The 23,275-nt window shown below is 41.8% G+C and overlaps 1 protein-coding gene across 1 annotated transcript in view; it reads right to left on the bottom strand.

Annotated features, from left to right (window-relative positions):
• Positions 1–7,984: 7,984 nt before the first annotated feature.
• CUNH16orf72 (chromosome unknown C16orf72 homolog) overlaps positions 7,985–23,275 on the bottom strand; it is a 30,608-nt gene continuing 15,317 nt past the window's right edge. The window contains exons 2-3 of the mRNA XM_029957851.1: positions 18,947–19,222; positions 7,985–11,422 (exon numbers count right to left, since the gene is read on the bottom strand). Of these exons, the coding sequence (XP_029813711.1) occupies positions 11,178–11,422; positions 18,947–19,222 (521 nt within the window). The 3' untranslated portion in view covers positions 7,985–11,177. The remainder of the gene's footprint in view (positions 11,423–18,946; positions 19,223–23,275) is intronic.

The raw sequence follows: 23,275 nt of genomic DNA on the forward strand, positions 1-23,275 counted from the left end.
TGCTTTGTAGGAAATGAGGGAGAAGGGAAAGTTACCTGCATGGATTAATAACTTTAATAAGGCTTCCCAGAAGAATATGTCAAATCATTTCAGACCATATAGCTTTCAAAAACTGATTCACAGCTCATTTTACAGTCACAGCACGTGAAAAATGTTAGAATCTGTGTTCAAGTTGCTGAGATTCATCAGAATCAATAAGAAACCAGATGAAAACACCTAATTCCAGCTGACCCTTTGGTGGACTTTGTCTCACTGCTGTACACATATAGCAATAGACCATTTCAACACAGACTTATTTAGAACAGTGCAAAAATTAGAGGATGCGAGGAAAGGGAAGAATGACAAAAAACACGAGGCATTGCTGAATAAAGGCAGAGCAGGAAGGCACCACAGGGGGGCACAAGGGGGAAAGGATTTGCAGGGATAAAATACAGATCCACAGCAAACTGTATTGCCTTGGGTTTACTGACATAAATGGTAAAAAATAAAAGACAGTTAAAAAATATACTTGCTTGTTTGTGGTGGTCATGTCTGCTGTTCCAATATCCACGTGGTTTTGGGGAGGCCATTCCTTCAATCAGGAAGGTCAGGATAATACAGCTGTGCCATTCACCTGGACTGCTCAGTGCCTGGTTCATCCATACCCATGGATGGCAAACAGCCCTGGCACCCCTCATCTGGCCCCAAGACAGCCAGCCAGGAGGGATTTCAGACTGTATGTAAATTTATTTAACCAGGAATTCAAGCTCAACATCAAGCCTTTAACTCACACCAGGGTAAGCTCAGGGCAAACCCACTCAAGTTCAGCTCACTCAGCCAGGCTCCAGTTTAATGCCAAAAAGTGACAGTCCTGGGTTTCACAAACATGGAGCCTGTGGAAACAGTCTGCAAAATGGGAGTTCAGTTACACCTGAGCTGGAATTATTAAAAAAAAGTTCCTTTTACTTTGAAGTCCCTGAGGCAGGGCCAGAGCCATCAGTGTGGATTTCAAGCTCAGGAATGATTTTGGTTTGAACTGAACATCTGTTCCCTTCCTGTGCCCCACAGCCCGGGCAGGAGCCAACCCACAGACTGGTTTTGGCTCCCTTTCTCTCTAAGTGTGTGTGAAAACTTCTTGGATCTACAGAGAAGGTCCATTTAACCCAAAACCAAAGAACACAGCACAGTGCAAAGGCTCTGCCCGGGCGGAACAAACACCATGGGCAAGGTCTGCTCCAGAGGACCCTCAGCTCTCGAGAGTCACTGCAGCCTCCTCTAACCCCTTCCACAGACCCTGACAGTCTGCACAGGGACCTTTAAACTCATAAACCTGCCCAGCCAGGTGCAAGAGCCTGATGTGAGCCCAGGGCCCCTCACGCCAGGCTCAGCGGTGCACATGGAGATGGCAGCACCCACAACACCAGGGAGCTCATGGCAACGCCAGGAACCAATTCCCTGTCTCCCCAACACCACAATAACACCTCAGCCACAGAGCAATGCTCCTCTGCAGTTGTTTATGCAGCTCTTTCCTAGGAATAATATATTGTATGATAGCACGTCCATGTTTAACCCTCAAGCACAGCTCAGCCCTGGCAGCTGTGGTGGACCCTGGTCTGGCTGTCTGTGAGCTCTTCAGGAGCAAACCCCGAGCAGACAGCTGTGAACGGTGTGATAAGGCTGTGGGTGGTGTGATAAGGCTGTGGATGGTGTGATAAGGCCGTGGGTGCTGTGATAAGACCGTGGGTGCCTGTGGCAAGCACTGAGGCTCCGCTGGCTCGCACCCTAGATGGCAGCAGCACCCAAGGAATGGGCTGGGAAATCCATACCTGCACATGCCTGATGGGGTTTCACATAAATCCCATTTGAAGGCCTCCACCTAAAAAGAAATTATTCTGGGAGTCTGAACAAAAGGCACACAGTGTGAGCACCAAGCATTTCTGGAGGCTGGGAACCGAGCTGCTGGCACGGGCCGGGCTCCCCTCACGCGCCACAGCAAGGACAGAGCCAGCTCTGCCAGGCAGCCTGCGAAGAGCACAGGGACAGTCTGCTCCTGTGTGTAACCAACATGCTTTTCTGGCACCATAATGGCCATAAAACTGCTCTGGAGGGGTAACTGGGAGGGCTGAACCGCTGGGTAGGGCTGACACCCTCAACACGGGGGTAACTTTGGCCCATTTCACTGTGTAATCATTTCTAAGTCATGTCCGTACCTTAAAATACTTTTAGTTGCTTCAGTACTGGTACACCTCTTGTCCAGCTCCCCTAATTGTTTCTCCATACCCAGATAACAAGACAGTTGCAGCCAAGGAGCATGGAGCAGATATTGGAACAGGGCACACAGGAGGAGATGGCTGCATGGCACTGTGCTGGCCAGCAGAAGCTGCAGGGACATTCCTGTTACATCCACCCAACAGCAGTGTATGCACACCCAGGAGTTTTCCAGAACCCACATGGTGGGTGCCATTTCCACGCTGACACAGGAACAGGCACTGCACAGCACTCTCTTCGCTGTGCAAGGTTTGTCAGAGAGCTCCAAAGAGTCCAGGGAAGGACACTCACACCAGAGTCTTCTCTCTCTGCCTGTGCTGGCACCACCCTCTGCTCTCCAGCTTCACTTGCAAACCCTGCAGTATTGCAGTCATGGCTGCAGTGAACTCCTGGGAGGGAATTTCCCCAGACCTGGGGCCGTGCAGAAGAAGAGGAAGCACTCTGTTCCACTCAGAAGGAACATTAATATTTTACCATCAAAGACTATTGATTTTCTTTGTCCATCTTGCATTTCTTGAGCACGTCCTGTATGGAAACAAACTTAGGAGAAAAGAAGAGAGAGCAAATAATGTTGTTTATTTTGCAATGTATGACCGGTTTCATTATGTGAAATGCTAAGCCTGGAATTTACTGCGTGGATTAAGTGTCACCCTGGCAGATAATGGACACAATACATCCACAAATGAAAAGCAGAATGAGACACAAGTGGCAGAAGTGGGAAAGCACACACTGTCACTCCATCTGCTGCCTCATGCATCACCCTGTGGTGACCAAGGCACCAGCCTGAGCCTCACCCAGCTGGGCTGGGCAGTGCCACAGGTTGTACCAGATCACCTGAGAAGCATCTTGGACATCTTGTCACCCGTTTCACTGCTGTCTGAGTTAACTTTGGGCTACAGGCAAGAGTTACTCTTGTATAATAAAGTTATGATTATGGAGATGACACCAGCTCTAGTGATACATTTGAAAGTTTAAGTGCAGGAAACACACAGGATTAACAAAAAGCGACATTTTCAGCTCCAAGGGCCTGCAAAGTTGCCTTCAGCCACTGAGAAAGTAGGCAAGCAGGCTGTCAAGACAGATTTTGATCTTAACAAAGTAAAGATGACACCACACCGCTCTTCTAAGGATACGAATACTGATAGTAAAGCCAAGATTTTTTTGTTGCATAGTTTTGTTCATCTGATGATTTTAAGCTCATCAGCTAAAAAAGCATCAACTCCTCATCAGTCACACGAGCAGGCAAAGGCACTCTTAGGGAGCAAACCCACTGGGCAGGGATGCAGACCTGCCATCACACCAGGCAGCACAGCCCTTGGCACAACCTGCTGGGTGCCACATTCCAAAAGAAAATCTGGGCTAAAACACAGCAAAACCTCAGAGACAAGGAGAGCCAGGACTCCTTCCCCACACCTCAGGCTGCCCATATCACTTTGCCTTTTCTCCACCTGCAAATATGGAGACTCATGCTGCCTTTTAAAGATATTTAGGCAGTAGCTGGACCACTGCCACATTATAGGTATGCACTGGGGTAAGGCTCCCAAAAAAACCAGGGGCTTCATCACCACGTGGGACTCACAGGGCACATGATCTCTGCCCTGGATTCCCTCTTCCACCTCTCTTTGCACCCTGCAAAGACCAGTGAACTGCAGTCCTGCATTGCTGGGACATTCACCCCTCTGCTTCCCTGCAGCATGGGCAGGAGCTCCTCCAGCTCACTCCCAAGCAGTGGAAACGGGCACAGATCCATAAAGCAGCTGAAGATCTGGCTCCACTTGACAGCAGTTTTATCTGAGATCATGATGAGCTTGATTAGAGGGTGCCAGATGGATTGCTCTGGGGAACCATATTTATAGATAACACTTGAAAGGGCAAGTTCAAGGTGATGGCCCCTGGTGGCCCTTTTTGTATTCCTTCAAGAGATCCTTTTTCCCACCTACCTGAGTGCTTGCCAGGCAGGTTGGAAAGACAGCAGATGAAAGCTCCTGGTGCTTTGTGTTTTCTCCTGCCAGGAGCACTGCTGCCACCTTGCCCTGCACCACAGACCATGGACAGCCAACACAGAGCCACACATTCTTCAGACCAAAACTCCATTTTTGTGCCAGAGCAGCATGGGTTTTTTTCTCAAAGCAATGAGATACTCAGTGCAGTAACAGCACTTCAGCACTTTTTAGAGCCATCATCTTCCTGCCTCCCAGCACAGCACTTGCTATTTCACTCTGGACCTGAAATGTGTGAGATGGAGGCAAGAAATTCACTGAGTCAAATTTGGGAGCAGTTTCTGCTTTGCAGGGCTGCCTGTCTTTAGGAGGTTATGGAATAGCAATTCTGATAAACAACCTTTAAGCTTCCAGAGGAGCATGTGCCTCCTAGGAAAGGAAAATTCATCCATTCTTAAGTTCTCATCTGTGGGCAGTTGCTCTTTGAGCAGCAGGTGTTGCTTGGGCAGCACCAAGCAGTACCTTTACCCCCTCACAGATAAAACTGCATGGACAAGAACAGTATAGAGCAAATCCTAGACTAATTCAGGTGGAAGGGGGGCCTGGGAGGTTACCTGGTCCAATCTCTGCTCAGAGCAGGCCCAAGAACAGGATGCTCTGGGCTGTGTCCATTTGAGTCTGCAGTTATCTTCAGCCCTATGACCTGTGGGGAATCTGAGATTATGTTAATTTAAAAGAAACACCACAAGTACAAGCACTTACCAGAAATACCTGGACCTCCAGAGACACTGATTTCAGCACAGGGAGAAGCTTCTTGGGTAAAAGAGGTTGGAGCCGGCCACAGTCACACACAGGAGGAAGAAAACCAGATGCAGACAAGGCTTGTGGGTCCTGCCTCGGGAAAGATCAAATCAACCTCAAAAATGACTTTGAGGCAACTCTTAGGCCTTCTTCTGTTGAAACTATTGAAGACCCAGTTGTTGGGATTTAAATATGTTGAACCCATTTCCCTGAAAAATTTCTACACGGGACAGATGACTTGCCTGTATTTTGGAAACTGCATCTAGAATTTTGGCAAGATCTGAAGCTGTTAACAGGACAAGCAGATGGAAACAAATCAGGTTTTAATGAATAATCTAAGACTCCAAATGAGTTGCACCCTTGCACTGTCATCTGCAGCACACACAACTCTGCAACTGCAACATTCATCTTCAGCACATCCCTACTCTGAAAACTGCAATCACTGAAGTCAAAGACTTGAAAATTCATTTTAGCAGAGAGAAATGCATCTTCAATGATTTACATTAATGACAACAGTTTCTCCAGGGAACAGAAAAAAGCTTGCCTGCCATGGGAGTTCACAGATGCTCTTTCAATATAGGCACAAAAAAGCAGATTTAACTGCACAAGTTTTTTCAGCAGAAAAGCTTAGAGATGAAAGAAAAAATATCAACTATAGTTCCCTCAGTAGAATAAACAGTTGGATTATTGGCAGGGCATTCAACACAAGTCTCTAGAAGATGGACCCCCCTTAGCTGAGAAGTTCACTCACCTCTAAGCACAAACAATTAGTTTCTTTTTGTTGGTGCTTTCAGAGAGAAACAGAAAACAGGCTTCAGAAAACTAATGCTGTCTTCAACAAAACTGATCTGCAGCTGTGCTTTATGAAACAGATAAGGCACTATCACTGCTGTCAACTTGTGGCAAAGCTCTCTCCCCAGAGCTTTGAAATTTGAATTATATTCAAAAAAGCACAGCAGGTATTTTTTCAAAAATAGTCACAAGACTGGCCTAAAACATTCCAAAGATGCAGAAATTTCTGTAGTTGAATGTGATCTAAAGATCATCCTTTTGCAAAGAGGCCCCACTATAGACTATTAGAGTTATTAAGTGCACAAGATCAAGTAATTATTCAGTTAAACAGCAGAACTAACTTATTTTCTCACCACCTTACTCTTCATCTTGCATACTGCATCACAGATGAGACTCAAGGAATTCACTTCAAAATAAGAAAGCTAGGTTCAAACAGCAACATAAAAATGAAAATACACAGGAAAGTAACAAACTGAGCTTTGGACTTGTGGGCATTGGTTTGTTCTGTGAGGAGGGGCACACAGGGCTGTGTGGGCAGGAGCTGGAAGTGCCCCATCAGGACTCCAGGAGAAACAGCACAAGGTTCTCAGCACAACTACTTTAAATGAAAACATTTTGTATCCTCTGCTTTGATGCTTTGTAAAAAGGACACTAGATGTTCAGAATACTGGAAAAAATCCTTGTGGCTTGAGTTTCAGAGCTGGAAAAGCCTAATGAGTTTTTCTAGCAAAGATGTGACAGTGTTACACCACGATGACACAAACAGGACCCCAGGATTGCTCTGTTCTGTAGCATCCAGAAGCAGTTTCACTTTGAGACTTAAAATAAATCTGATGGAAGAATGGTGAAATATTACAAGGCATGATTACCACTGGTCTTAGATGCTATTTTAACCAGTTGATCAATGCATTTAATACTGAAGTCCAAGATTTTCTACAAACCAATGTCTGCCCAGTGGGCTCACACCAGATGCACTTCCCCACCCATCCCACCACGGTCAGTGAAGACACAGCCCTTATGAACAGTCCTGATGTTCCAAAACCCAGAGAGACACTGCTCAGCATCACTGCCCAGAGCCACACGGGAAATGCTGGACTCTCATTACCCACTGAGAAACACGTGGTTTCCACTTTTTATATTAAAAAATAAAAACAGGGCTAGATGATGCTTCCATGCTACACAGAAGGGAATTTGGTTGGATTGTTCACTACCACCCCTGTGAGCTCGAGTTGCCCTTTTGAGATGGGGCACAGGGGGAGAACAGCAGCACAAAGCACCAGTGTTGACCACAGAGCTGTTCCACCCTGAGCTCTGAGAGCTCCCCAGCCTCAAACCATCCCCAGGAGTTACCTGCATGGACAAGGAAAGCCCTGGAGACAGGCACAGCTACTGCTGAGTGCCAGGGCCTGCCTCCTGACCTTGCATAACCAGAGGCTCTGGAATGAGCAGCCCACAGGGCTCCCCCAAACAACCACACCGGCCCCACCTGGTGCAGAGAACTCCACAGAACAAGTCAGGCGTGCATTCCTCATTTCTGCCAAAATATTGCTTAGCTCTAGGCTAACAGTTGAAAGATGCTGTTTTCCAGAAGCCATTTAAGCATCTTTTCAAATCCCTGCTGGAACATTTCACTGGCTAAGTAAGTGAAAAAATGTTAACAGTAATTAAAAGGACACATTTTTAACTTAAAAGCCCCTGTGAAATAAAGCTTTCCTTCATAATCAAGTTCTAAAACCTGCTGATACAGCAAGTGGGAAATAGTTTGCAGGTTTAGGGACACCCACATAAAGCAGGAAATGCTGCTAATTAATTAAAGCACCTGATTTCACTTAAGTCCAAAGAGTCTTTCGCAAGAGACTGGAAAGCTCTACCATTGAAGTCAATACCACTTAACTTCCTAAAACTATGCCACTTAAATCTCTTTAAGGTGCTTTTTCTAAGTATTAGTTATGTTAAATTGCAGAACATCTTGTACAAATGTAACAGCACACCCCAGTTCTTTGTATCTGCATCAGTCAGTAAGAGACAAAGGAAAAAAAACCTGTGTGTAAGCTCAGCTGAACAGCCACCAAACTGCATTCCTCAAGGGAAGTCCTGCTCTGCAGAACCAAGGAAGCCTGTCAGCTCACACTAACCACATCTTCTCCAGGGTCACTGATGGACTGTTATTCAGAAACTTAAAAGAACTACAAAGCAGCCTGATCAGTTGTATTTTTTTTTTATTAGGTTTATTATGACTTAGAGTTTCTATTACTCCAGCTGGGTAAAACCACATTTGAAAGTAAGTTTAACTGCAGGACTTCAATTTCAGCCAAAATCATTTTTGCATTACTTTATTGTAATATAGATTTAAATTTAACATTTAAAACTTACTTCATTAATAAGCAAGCCAAGCTCAGTAGCTTCAGTGCAGGATGTACTTTATGTAACTGCCGCACATTCATGTTAGATTGGATGTACATGGAGAAGAGACCGGTCAACTCTACGATTCATAGGAGAAAGCAAAAGTAAGCACCATTTTTACCAAACTAAACAGTTCTCAAGTCAGTGTTTCTTACTGAAAATCAACTTGCTTCTGGCTCCAGGAGCTACAGCTCGGATAATAGCTGAGAGCTATTTCCAGAACATCAATTTTCTACACTGGCACAAGAAATAAAGTCTTCAAAGCAACAGGTACTGGATTTTTTTTTATTTATTTTTTTTTTAAAGAGACAACCTGTTTTCCTTGTGTTTACCAGGTGAATACATGCATTTTCGATCAATCTGGCAGAGGTCAAAGAACAAACAACATTTAGTTGGGACTAAATGAAAAACAATCAAAAAGTCGCCAAATATTTAAGGTACAAGCAAAAAAAAAAAAAAAATTTAACGCAACCAGTTCAATATCTAAGCCTGCTTTCTTTCAAAGAAAAATGGCACAAATTAAATAAAAAGCCAGACAAATTTAGTTTTAGATGGTACTAGACTGAATTAATGCTTGAATGCATTAACAAGGTTTGTTTCACTGCAAGGAAGGGGAGAAGTAATTTGACCAGGCTCTGTGTCTTTGGGCTTAGACCAGCAGCACTGCTACAGTTCAATATGCAGAACTGATACCAACACGGTGTCACCTTTACCACACGTAATAGTAAAGTGTGTTAGAAGTTGCAGAGCATAAAGCATCTTACTTGTACAAGCCAGTTAACAAATAAACAGAAGAGCTGAAGAATGGCTCTCACAGGTGTCCTTTCTGTTCAGGACTCCAGACTTTCCTTTAGAACAGAAAAAAATCCCTCTGCCAACAGTCTAATAAATACTAACAGATATATTCAGATACCATCTCCAAAATCTTTGTTGAAAATGCAGTCTCCAAATGAAAACTAGCTTTATGCAGTATTAATATCTTACATAAACTAAATCTTATGAATTGTAGTTATAGCAGTAACTGAAATTAATGTATACTGAGTCTTTGAGTGATGTGCACATTCAGCTACGTAACACAGGTGGGGGTTTGAGCAGTTCTTACCCTTTTGGACAGTTCTTACAGTTGTCCATAAACTACAGAGCCTCTCACTACAGTATTGTGCAACTGCTGACATCTTTAAGGACTCTGATGTAAAGAAATGTGATGGAAGCACCACAAGGCAAGGAAATCATGCTCTTAGTGGAGCACCTTGAATTCAGAGTATCTCACACAACATTGCTGTCTTGCCTTGACTACAGACACTGCTGAGAGGATACCAGGGCAAAAAGGGGCAAACCTACAGTGAAGTCTGCTTCACACAGGGAAGATAATGCAAGAGATCTGACTCTACAAGCACATAAGCAAAAATCTTGAAGAGCTGTGTATTAACATGGAGCCCAAGGTGCCTTAACTTGGCTGGAAACCACAATTTTTAGTATTATGAATCCAGCATAGCTACATTTAATCCAAGAATCAGCCTATGCTTCCAGTTAAAGCATGCATACCACCTCACTAAATACCCCTTCCCAACGTGCAGGTTTGGAGCTCTTCATTTTCTCATTCTCCCTGTGTTATCCTTTTCCTAGGCAGAGGCTGAGGCCCTGAAGGCCAGAGCTTCCTGCATCTACATACAGAACCAGTCAGGACACTCCATATAGAGACTGACATATATCCTTCCCCACTCAGAAACGGATTTGCAGCAGATCAGTCTTGATCTCTAGTTCAGTTTTAGATTACGCTCAAGTTACGGCAGCCAGAGTTCAATCCTATGAATGTAAGCTAAACACAAAGAGAAAGCCATTTATCCTTTTCAGTTCACCCTTACGGCATGTTTATCCAGAGTTTTATAATCAACTTCCAGTTTTAAATTATTTTCTTAGCACTTCACAGAACCTGCATGTCACTCCCTCCCGAAGAGGATGGCATTGCACAGAATCTTGTCTAAGTTAGTCCAAGTTTCCATATGTGACCAGAAGTCTTACTTGTTAGAACACACCCCTTTTCCAACTATTCCCCACATTCCCTCTCCTCCCACCCCTCCCCAGCAATGGGCAATTACTTCACAAGAAATGTAAAATAGGATATGGGTGTACACAAAAACCTACCCTTCACTAATACTGAACAGAAAAGCCTATTTTCCAATTACAGGACATTTTTCTCTAAATTTAGGTCAGCACTGGTGCAGTCTGCACTGTGTATGATTACCACGAGGATAATACCAATAAGTACATATATTTTCTCAAACTGATTTAAAAGCCTATGAAGTTAATCGGGGAAAAGTTTAATATTGCTACTTCAGAGCACTAGAACACACAAAGTGAATCCAATAAAGATCCTTGTATTGATTCAATATTAAGTATTAATCGCATGACCATCATAGCACCTCTTTACATTATCACACAATCACCAGAATTATCAACTGCTTTTAAAACTAAAAAGGGTACAGTCCAATATTTATAACTTGCACACTGTTACTATACAGAAACTAGGTGCATGGTACAGTGCTGCAAAAATGGAAGCCTGCAGTTTTGACAAAGATGCCAAGTCATGTTGTAGACAATTTCAGTCAAACTGGCAATACTGTTTAAGCAAATACTCAAAGCAGGAAATAAAGGACAAAAAAAAGCATTCTATAGCCAAATAAACATCTGAAATTTCCTTTCCCTTTAATAATACAAGTAAGGTCACTTTTTAGCCTTGGAACAGATACATGTTCGCCTATGATGATCTTGCTAACTACTACACAATATCTGATGTCCTCTGCTAAGAATATAGTTTAAGAAAGCCGCAGTTACAAGAGGCATCTAATGTAATATCTAAAATTTCCTTTATGGCATTTATTGAATTCGTCTTAAACAGTGAATATGGAAAGATGGCCTCATGTTTCCTTTTCAATAGTACTCTGAGGATCAAGTGGCTTTCAAGCAGCATGGTGGGTTTGAAATTTTTGCAGTTTAGATCATTCTGTTGCGTTTATGAGTTGGTGAGTCTGTAATGACATCGCCACACTGGGCTGAGGTACGCTTTCTAGTTCCACCATTGTCCAAGTGGAGTGCCATTTCTTCTGATATGAAAGTGTTCAAATCAACATCATGGAGTCCATTTCTCCTTCGACTAGCATTGGAGCCACTGCTCACGTGAGTAGGCGAGCCTGGGGTACTTGAGCGAACACTTATACTAGCCATTGCACCACTAAGACCTGGGGAAAGAGAGAAACACCATTAAAGTCACACAGCAAAGAAAGAGCATTTCCCACCTGTGGCAGAAAGGATGACACTTATCCGACTTCTACTTAAAGGCACTTCATCCTACTGTTTGTACCACGTTTTTATTTCAAGTCCAGACCAGGCCTTCTCAGCTTTAAGTCCATATAAGAATCTAGGGACTGGCAGAACTGCTTTTTATGACATTAGAAGTGAGCTTACACACCAGGGTGTAGCAGCACACTCTGGCAAACACCAGCTCCATAAGCATGACATGCTATTCAAAGCATGTACATACTCAAGAGCAGACTATTTCAATACAAAGGCTTCACACCAGACCAAGAGTTACACAGTCTTACCAAGGAATTTCCAGGCTGAATTGGCTTGGTCTTGTTTCAACACCACCACCCTGCTCCCTTTCACTCCCTCAAACACTGCAGTTCTCAAAAAAATTTGCTATGACAGATCTGATCCAAAACACTGTCATGGGTACCCTGCAAGTACTTCGGTTTGTGTTCACATTATTAGTGTTTAATTAAAACTGAAGTTCATTGCTTGGAGAAACAAAGCCATAAAAGGAATACCATGAACTTCATACTAATTTAAACTTCATCTTCAGTGATGTTACTATTATACTTTTTGCAAAAGTGGGACATTACAAAACATAAGTTTACTAAAGGTTGGTACATGCAAGCCTAACTACTCTTGTCAATTTGGAATTCAGGCTGTATTTGTAGATAAACAGGAGCTCAGAGATAAGACAAACATCTTTGCTATCATAACTCCTTCAAATCTGAGTATTATTAGGAAAGTACAAAAACACCTACCGGGCCTAGAAATAAAACTACCAAAGCAAGAGTCATGCAGGAAGATAAAGAACAGCAGATCTATATCTGCTACTAGATCAGTCCCCAGAAACCTCAATTAAAAGCTAAACTCTAGAACCATCTGCAGCAATGGCAGGTTGATACACAAGTCAGGATGGAACAGACCAACCAATGTCACTCTACTGAAATGTCTATTAAATGGACATTTAAAGCTTAGAACTTGTAACAGCACAGGGAATACTTTTACACAGGTCAGGCATTATGCAACCAGCAGGAACAGCCACTAATCACTGCTGATTTCTTAGAGCTTTTGCTTACAGCTCTGCTTGGTGTTCAAACACAGCTCAGAAGCACGGCCTGAACTCTGACATGCACCCTGCAGATTTTATTAATATCAAAATCATCTTTCATTCACAATGGCAGAAGGTATTTAAACAGCAGAAGCTGTTTTCGTGAAAAGGTAATTCAGAAACAATCTTTGTGACAGTACTCTCTGGATTAAGGTCAAGCTCAAATTGAAAACAATTATGAAAAGTTTCTATACATCCACCAAAGAAAGTAAAGCAGCTACTTGATGCCATGGATGTATGAGCAAAAAGCCAATTCAGATACCATAACTTGGATAAACTACCAAGGTACATTAATTTGGGCAGGTAACAAATCACTTCACAATTCAAAGAAAACAGTAGTTTAATTTCAACTGTCATGACATACATTAGAAAAAACATTTATTCATCCTGTACATTTAAACTGGAAAAAAATCTGACAGTGCACAGAAGGTGACATTATTTCAAATCCAAACTGATTGCAGAGATTCGCCCCACATCACTAGTCCAAACAAAACTGATTTGAACATGAAAGTTCACTGTTGTTACTTCCACTTAGAGAAAACTATTTACATCACTTTCAGTAGTTTATATCATACAACCCATAACCAAATGGCCAACATACTAAATCAGTTTTATCATGACACCTTTTCATTACGTTTAGTGCCCAAGTAAGAGAAAAGTTATTCCAAATAAACCCCAAAAGTGACCTGTGATGTGGAAAGACATTTTTGGTATCACTCAAAAACTATGTTTTTAAGTGAAGCCTTTTCAAGTAACAAGCATTCTTTAAAATAGGAGATACAAAAGTCAGTTAAAAGATGCACCTTTAATATGCTGAAGCATATTCAAAATCAGACTGCCAAGGTTCACAAGCAATGCCCAAAGCAGTCATTAACATCCTAATATTTAAGTAATAATGAATCACTGTACATTTAAATACACAAACAACCTTCAGGAGATAATTAGAAGTTAAAATCTTCAATCAAACTTAGTGTCAAAGGCAGGAGAGTAGTTTTGAATTAATTTCTACAAAGATAGGAATACAAGGATATTGCATCACAGCATGGACTTCGAGGTGCAGTTTAATGTTGCATCTCATACAGGTATTTAGTACCAGTAAGAGTAATTACTGAGTATGTAACAGACTGGGTGACAAGCTGGTATCAGTTACTGGCAGTTAACATATGACACAGCACTACACACCAACCAGGACAGCAGAACTGCCAAATGAAACATTTAGACCACAGTTTAGGATTGGGTAATCGAGCCAGTATGGAAGAGTCAAAGCATGCACTCAAATATCAAGATGCCATTTCAAGGAAGCAACATCTCTGAAGACAATCTGCAATGCTCAGAAGATCTACTTTTTGTCAACAGAGAAGACATCTGTCCACAGTTGCTTTTTTTTCTTGGCAAGTTGTTGCAACGCAGAGAAAGTCTCAGAGAACCCATTTACTGTGAATTATTCTGAGTTTAAGCTTTCAGTGGACTCGGAGCTCTTCCCAAAGCATTTCACCATTTAAAGCAGTAAAGCAAACAGTAACTGACACTAAGGAGTAGTAAGATGACATGACTGTCAGCAAACACCATTTCACAACCCAAATTTCTGTGATTAACAAGACCCAGTCACAGGCACATCAATTTTGTCTACACTAAAGGATGGAGATCCAAACAGCTGCTGAAGTGTCTTTACTTCTTTCCCAATCTCATGACCACCTCTGAAGTCTCCCACTCCTTTCTACCAGGGACATCTCCCTTATTACTAGAGGCCTTTAAGAAAGCACACATGGTTCTTACCCCATTTTTAAATTTGAAAGGACTGAAGTGGAGGGCATATCTGAAATGTTTTGCAGTACTTATTACATTCTCATTCCTGTCATAACTTTCAGTCATCAACATATGACATTTCATAGCCAATTAATTTTACAAAATACTCATACCTGCAGCTATATTCTAAAGGCATTTATTATAGTTCTAGTGAAAAGAGCTGCAGTATAGAAAGAATTGTGACCAATACTAGCTAATTTATAACTAAGTACTCTCCAAAGCTATCAAGTGATTAGAATGCTTGGCTAAAAGTATATTTCATGGAGTATGAAATACTTAAAACTGTCAACTCAAAATTAGCAAGTTTATCAACACTGGCCTTACAACCTGAAAATGCTGTTTCATCTGCACCATAACCATGTCCATAATGAGTGAGTTATTCAGGTCACTACCACAGCATAATATACTGGGTAACCACTGCTCAGTATAGTAATAGTATTGTTTTCCACAAGTTTTAATCAGGAAGTATCAAAAGGAACATTCACGCTTAGATACGTGTGACTAATGCAGGAATTAGTTAATAACCCCAGATAAATACAAAATGGCATGCAGAGAGATCCTTGTCACTCCCCTATGTCATACCCACCCTTTCACAGTACTGCTCAAAGAGCAAGTTTTAGCAGCACATACCAATGCACAATTCCATCACAGCTATATATACACACAACCTTTAAATTACACTATGTCAAACCAATCTGAACTCTGCTCTCCCATCCCCTCTTCTACCAACTGCTGCTTCTATATTCTGCTAAGCGCTCATGTTTTAAACTACAGTTTAGTATTCTGAGAAGCAAATACGAAGGCCTGGTGTAAAAATCAGGCTTTTAAGGGGCCAAGCCACACACTTCTACATGCAAGTGTTCCCCCTACATAAAGAGAGTGAATCACATGGATGATATACATCAACATTAAAGCTGAGGAGAAAGAGAACTAACACTCCCTCGCTGAACCGTCACCCTAATTTTTTCCCTAATTCACTCAAATTTTGTTTAAGTCTAATGCAGTTCAGCACTGCCTTTCCAAGCTTGCTTCTTCCCCCTCCTCACATCATAACATTTTCTCACATCATGGTGAGAGAATGGGCTGTGAACGTGGAGCACATCCCACGTTACGGGACCAAAGCATCACTTCAAAGATGAGCCTGCACAGCCACCAGTACCACAAGATTGGGTATGTTACAGCCAGGCACAAAGGCAGCTTTTGGGAGTCTTATGACTGTTAGCTCAGATTGAAGTAATTCTGTCCTTTGAAACCCATCTCTTATAGAACTGGGTATGTCAATACACATCCAGGGAGCAGGTGAAGGTACATCCATACCTTCACTGACTGCAGTGGCAGTTCAGGGACTGCTGAAGTTAAAAACCCAACTCTATATTTGAGGTATTTATCTTCTACTGCCACATCTTAAAACACCAAGCATCAGATGTGTAGTTCTTGAAGTTACTTGGCACTTCAGAGTAAAACATGTATCACCTTGAACTAACTACTCAGCTTTTCTTAAAGGCTTTTAACTTCTTTTCAAGCATTCACAGTTCCAAGTTTCCAGCCACGTTTTATTTCAAAGATTGCACATCAGTGCACTAATAATGGAAAGCTGATATTAAGGGCAAAGATTTTGTTTACCAGAGTTTACTCTCTCAAGAGGTTTCTTAGTTCCAAAAACTCATTCTCAAGTACCCTGGAGTTACACTAAAGATTTCAGTGTAACAGCACTGGAGCTGAAAGAGAAGTGAGAACCTATACCCCTTTAACATTCTCCTAGTTTTTTGTCATGATAATTTTGCTTTTAGCTACCATAAAAGGCTTGAAAGCAGAACAGTGGAGAAGAACAAGTTTCCTTGTAGTACAAAGATTACAAGGTAAGCAAGGTGATTGTGATAACCAGTATCACAAGATTAAAATCTGGGTTCAAAATCCCTAGCTTTTGTCAACAAAGTTGTTAACTACCTTGCAGAGCTATAATATGGGTCAGAGGTAACAGGGTTGGAGACAGAAGAGGCAAGGCTAAAAATCCAATTTTAACACATTTCAGATGCAGCATACAGTTTAAAGAATGCACTGATACCTAAAGGATACTCTTCTCAAGTTTTAGTCTAGGGCACACACCTAGAATTGGGTTTGATGTTCCAGGAAATATTAAATTATTAACTACTTTGTTACCACAGCTTCTGTCAAAGTTTTCAGATGTGCTTATGATGGACTTAGGAGTTACATGATCAAAAAAAGAGGGATTTTCCCCCATCAAAGAGGATGGTCAGAAAGTTATAATGCCATGATCTTTAGATGTATATTTGTACCTATTTCTGAGAAGTCAAGACACCAACTCTGCTTCCACAGTGCACCACTTGGTGCATAGATCATAGATCATTCATATCTACCCCTGCTTCACTAAAAGAGGGCTGAGAGCAGCAAAGTTTTATTATTATTCCTCAAATCTAATTCAGCCCATTCACATCACCAATGAAGAAATACTCCATTCCCACCAGGAAGCCTACCAGCACAAAACAAAGCCTCACTCTTTCACATGCCAATCAAAAACTCCTGTCAAAACCTTAGTCCTGAACACTTGCCTGGACTGCTACTCACCATCATCAGGTTCTCATGTTCCCTCACAATACCCAGAAGCACTTTTGAACAGCAAATAGGAAGATAAGCATAGCCCTACACACAGCTGAAGATCTCTCACAGGATTCAAAATCAAAACACAGTTTTGAGAAGCCCTACAATAAATGGGAAATGAGTTTGGGAGATGGTGTAATCACAACTTCCTTAATGTTAAAGAAAAGAGGGGGAGAAGCTGGAGGAATGCAGACATTGTAGGCAATAACCTAAAAACAGTTATGAGGCCAAACACAAGCCTAGTCACTAAAGGATTAGCACAAAAGCATTTGTGTCAAGGACCAGATTGTAACTGATATCAGGAGAACCTAATCCAGAAGGAGACTGACATGTAATCTTGTCAACCAGCTGATGAAGGGGAAGAGAGCATTTCTAGTCCCTGCAGTGCCAGTACAGAGCACACAACTTCCTCATGACCCTGTATCAGGTTATGAAATATGGATGACTTTATACATCATGGCTCAGATTCCCATGCTACAGAGAGAAGTGACTTCCATAAATCACTTCTGTACAAAGCAGATGCTAGGAAACAGTACATGGACACAAAGAGAGCCATGTTACCAATGAAAATGCCTCTGAGTTTACTCTGCTTGAGCCCCCACTGTGCTGAAGTGAGTCTTGCTAAGCTTATTCTCAACTAAGAGTGAGCCTTTGCAGTTAGATCCAACTGCACACCTGATTCAACTAGTTCAGAAAACTTTTTTTTTAAAGAGGTTGCTTACCACAGTGAGAGCCAGCTTCTGCAGTTGTTCTCATGAAAACAACTTTACCTGCTGAACGGGCAACAGTGGTGCAGAGAGTTCTCTAGCCAGCTTCCAGTATGCAAAGGAAAACCACCAAAACTGACATGACTGGGTGGAAGCATGCTTGATTTAAATGGCAACAGAGCAGCCAAAAATACCAGGATTAGGCTGCCAACTAGACACTAACAGTGTCTGGCTTATGTATCTTGAAAAACCACCACAGCATAGCAGAAGCAAAGACTGCACTTTCAGGAATCCACTCTAATTAACTTATTAATTCTAACCCCCACTGAGAATATGGACACAGTAAAAATTTCATTAGGTTGCACTTCTAGATAGCTTGATATGGTCTATCTATGGTCTAGATAGCTTGATATGATCTGTACCTAAAGATATCTGCTACCCTTTTGAACTTTAAAAGGCATAAAACCCACAGGTGAACTGCCTCATTTCAGCTCGAGCAATTTAAAACACATTTGTCTATCACTTGCTAAGTAACAGTCCAGTTCAGAATAAGCTACTGAATATTCATATCTGGAAAGACAAGAGATACACCACCAACCTTGTTAGTGATGGCAAGGAAGGAAATTCCGTTTGACACTGGAAGACACTTAAATCTGAAAGTGAGCTAGAACAACGTTCTGAACAGGACTCACTTATTGCAACCATGTGCAAGTGAAATACCCTTTCCAGGGCACTTTAAGTAGAATGCTGAACCTTATTATCCAGGGCATAACAAAGGTACTAGAGTGAGCTAGAGGCAGAAGCCTCACACATCAAACTCCCTCCCTAAGCCCCCCAAAGTTTGCTAGTAGTCAAATCTTAATATGTAACTCGTTACTACCACAGTATTACCCTTTTCCAAGAATTCTGTTTACTTTAGCATTGGTATGAATGTCAAGTCTCTCCATGCTTCAAAAACACTACCGAGAGTTGATACTTCAACTGGTGAGTTCACAGCTGTGGAATATTACAGATCCAAACTTCATTTTTATTCAATGCTTTTTCCTCATTCCAAATATTTGGCTATGCCTAAAAACTCCCACAGAGAATGAAGGAGATACCTTCAGCTGGAACACCAGGTACATGACACGTTATGATATGCCAAGAGCCAGACATGCTTTAAGAGCCCCCCCCCAAATTTAACCAAGGAGTATTGAAAAAATGACTGTTACCATGCAGAGCTATGGCTTCACGGAAGGGTTGCAAATCAGTCTCTACAGATGAGCTAGTTTCTGTTGAAGTAGCTCGGTTAGGGGATACTACAGTCAGTCTTGGGGGAGCTCTAGAATTTCTTGGAGGAGGAACTTTTCCACATAGGAAGCTGATCAAGTCTTCTCTTCGAATAGTTCTTCTGCGTTTTTTAACCCAAGCTAACACATCCTTGTTCCGCCGCTGATAGCCAATCTGAATTCCTAAATCAAAGCTTCGCTGGTGGGCATCCACACTTTCTGCAAGAAGACAGAGAAAAGGTCTCTCAGTGTGTTACAGACAGCAATACACAGCATGGCACAGGCTTCCTGTCAGCCACTGGAGAGGAGGAGTAGGGACACATTCGACAGGTCCCCCATGGGGCAGTGCCGGGTTGTAAATCAACTGGCACAGGAGTCACATTAAACCTTAACAGAACATGAGGAGTCACAAAGGCAACAGCAACTCCAGCACCACTTTAACAGCATTTACTACATTTCGGGTCAACACTGCAGCACTGTTTATTAACATTAAAAACACACAGCTTGTCAGTCTGAGGAAGGTACTTAAACCAACAAACAGACTTAGATGCTCCTGAAGTGCATCAGTACAGACAGGAAACCTCCATATAAAACAAGGAATAACTGCTTTTCTTCGTTCTGATAGGGGAGGAATTGTCAGAAAACTCAAGACTTCTTCAGAGGTCTTCTAGTTTCAGCTGACCTTCAGTTGCAGAGGCAATTCATAGCCCATAGTTTTGAAACCAGTTAGAACACAAGTGTCCCCAATGTCTTTCAGTCAGGCAAACCATTTACAAAGGAAGGCTGAGAAAGTTTCCTTCCCCATTTAAGATCCCATTGCAATTCTGATATACAAAAAGCTTTCAACACACTATTTGCAGTAATTATTTGCAATTATTTGCAGTAATTCCTACTACAAAATGCAATTTCATTCTCTGTTGATTTAGTCACCTGTGCACATCAGCTATAACTGTGCCTCTAAAAGACTTAAATGTCATGTATTAAGTTGATTTCAAACTTCAGGAAGTGTATTTCTGGCTACTAGTTTGAGTAAGTTTCAGACCACAGTAACAGGTGGGACAAATCCTGTTTGCTACACAATTACGCTCATTTTGTTTGTCATAGGTTTGTTATCAAGCTTTGCCAACAGCTATTTCAGTTTCATGAAAATTACTGTTATGGTGCTCTTGCTCCATTAAAAGGCATCAACATATCCACTACAACTTTGTTTACTTGATTTCCACAGAATTTTTTAAAATATGGCACAGCTGATTAAAACAGCTTTTTAAACTCTTGCTTTACTAATGAAGTCCAACATAAGAGCCATTTTCCCAGAACATTAAGGTGTTTCCTTAAAAACAGCTGTCCCAAGATATTGGTTTACAGGCAAATAGTGACATACACATCTAATCAAGCTTTCTCACACTCAAAAACCCAAAGAGAATCACTGTTAAATGCTATTTCTAGGGTTGTATTCTAAAGGCACCCCTGCATGGTCCATAAAAGACAGCACTGAAATCTACACTGTCAAAGAGCAGCACTTCAAACCTAACACAACCTACCAAAACAGAAAAACATCTCAAACTGAGCAGAGTTAAATTGTGAGGCTTCTGGAATATAAGCTGTACAGGTACACATAAAGTACCCTTAACATGTTACTTCCTTTGCACTCTAAGAACATTTTGCCTATACTGCTTTGTAATCTGAAGGCTATATTTCCAAATGCTAATTCCTGAGAAAGCAATGGCAACATGACAGATTATTCCTCCTGCCATTTTATACTCCACAGCAGCTTAGACTCCAATACACTTGCAGTAAAAGCTACCCAAACACTTTGGAGCCAATTTAGATGCGGATAATATTCCTCTAATCACTTCCTGAAATACCAGGAGAGTCCTTCTGGGGCCAGGAGCCCGACTTTACGTCAATAACCTGCTTTCTTTGTGTATAAGAATGCTTTACAAAGTGCTAACTGTGAACTAGGTATGAGGTCAAACACAGTGACTGCTGATGCAGCCTAGAGAAATTTCAAGCATCATTACCCTGGGAGAGATTAGATTTTTATGGTAAAAGCTACAACTACTTTGTTTACAAAGTTAGCTGGCAAAGCGTCTAGTTGCGTATGTTCTGAAACTACTATGTCAAAACTAACATTTAGAAAACAGTTTTTAAAATAAAAATAAATTGTAGGCTCAGAAGTCTTACTGTAATATATACCTAAAACTTCCACTGTGGCCTTAAGTGCTAAATTCTACATTACAAGCCATGCCTTCACTTCTTCAGTGCAATCTGGAAGACAGTCAAGTGTCTTTAATGTGACCTCTGTCACTAGAGCCAATCAGAAATTCATGACCTAAGACCATCAGTGTGGTCTGATATTAAACTTCTAAATTATTCTCAGAAAAAAATGCTGACACTCAAGACATCAAGGCATTCTCATTATGCACAATTCCTCGGGTTGCTCTTGATAAAAAGATGATGCCTCAAAAATCTGAACATTTATCGGATCAGAAACCAGCTGACAAGGCAAGAGGCCATTTGTGGTGTTCAGTTCACCACCCCAAACATTTCTCCAGTGTTTGACAGAGTCCTCCAAAATACAAACATTACTGAGAATGTGAAAAATAGGAGATTTTTTTTTTAAGTCCTTCACTAAGGAAAGCAAATTCACATTAAGAGACTTGCCCGGTATGCCAGTGTTTAGCTGGTTCTACCATGATCTCACCAAATTTCTACCCACTTGCAAGTTAACTGAAAATTGAAATATGGCAGCTCTGAGGAACTGAGGTACTTCAGCACCTAAAGATCTGTTTCAGGTGCTGCTTTTCGAAGCATTACATTACCCCTCACTAAAGACAGCTTCCTACTTAAATTCTAGTTTCCCTGATCACCACATACATATATGTATCCTTCAGTTAATCACATCATTGCCAAAAACCCCAGGGTTCATTTTGCCTAGAGCACAAGTAATCAAATGTTTTAAACCAGAAATAAACAGCCCAAGTCTTCACAGGAAAAATGCTGTAAGGGAGAGCAAGCTATTTGTAAAGACAGACTGTAATTATTCCAATTTATTAACACTACCTGCTGCTATTCCAGCACCATTCTCAAATGACTGGTGTCCCTGACCATGTTCTAGTGACCCACTCCCTCGGGCAGCACCTCCCCTGCTCTGAGAGGTGCTGCCCCTCTACAGGAGTTCACACACACACACACAGAGCACTCAGAAGCACTTTCTGCAGGAGTCAAGTCCCTGGCAGTGAGGGTTATGCACCTAGATTTCCTCCTTGCTCTGTCCCACAACCCTCAGAAACCTGATCACCCATCACAAGCACAGCACGTTAAGTTCAACTGCTTAAAGCAAATCTAAAATGGGAAAACTGGAAGCAAATGAAGGAACACCCAGGTAGAAGCACAGATAACGCTGTACAGATCAAGAAAAAAAAACACGACTCACAAAATCAAACTACAAGCCAGAAAAATAACCATTTGGAACTTTAAAGCATTTTTCTTTCTTGGAATGGAAGGCAGTAACAATAGGAATCACACTGTGCCAACTTCAGCCTTCACTGACATACATCATTTTGGTACAATCTTTTAAACAAACTAAAAACCACTGAATGATCCTTCCTGCAGACAAGAATTCCTGTGACAACCCAAGGAACTGCAGAGTTCAGAAACACAAAGTAAAACAGCACAAAAAGCACAGCCACATGCAGACCACACTCATATCAAAGTTCTGGCTAACACTGCTTTCTTAGAGCCACCCTGGACACAGTCATAATGACATTCTAGTGCTTAAAATAAACTGGGAGGCTTACTTAAGAAGCCTCACTGCCACAAGAAGATAAAACTTTCCCGTCACATAACATCTATGCAGAATAAACCCAACTTATGCTTCACCATAAAAGTACAGGCTTTCTACTGACATCCCAACATCTAATGCACCATGAAATACACAAAATGCAGGGAATTTAAGTACTGCTTAATAAGCCATTGCACGCTTCTCCTGAATTCACGAGTGACAGATACACATTAAAAACAACCTTTTTCAAGGGTCTCGAAGTAAAACAGGTTTTAAGTTCATTAGTCACTGACATGAGGCAACAGAAAAGATTCAGCTACCGTCAGCTAAAGTGGCCCAGGGAAAACTTGCAAGATTCAGGAAGCAGTCTCGGGTTAGATTTTATCAGGGTGAATAAGAGACATTAACAGGCCCTGCTTATGAGTAAGCCGGGGCAGGAGGCTCTGCGGGGAGGGCTGCCGGGGCAGCGGGGCGGGGGGGGCATCCCC

Source organism: Manacus vitellinus, unplaced genomic scaffold (assembly GCF_001715985.3).
Source record: "Manacus vitellinus isolate BGI_N305 unplaced genomic scaffold, ASM171598v3 scaffold_12_pilon, whole genome shotgun sequence".
Taxonomy (NCBI): domain Eukaryota; kingdom Metazoa; phylum Chordata; class Aves; order Passeriformes; family Pipridae; genus Manacus; species Manacus vitellinus.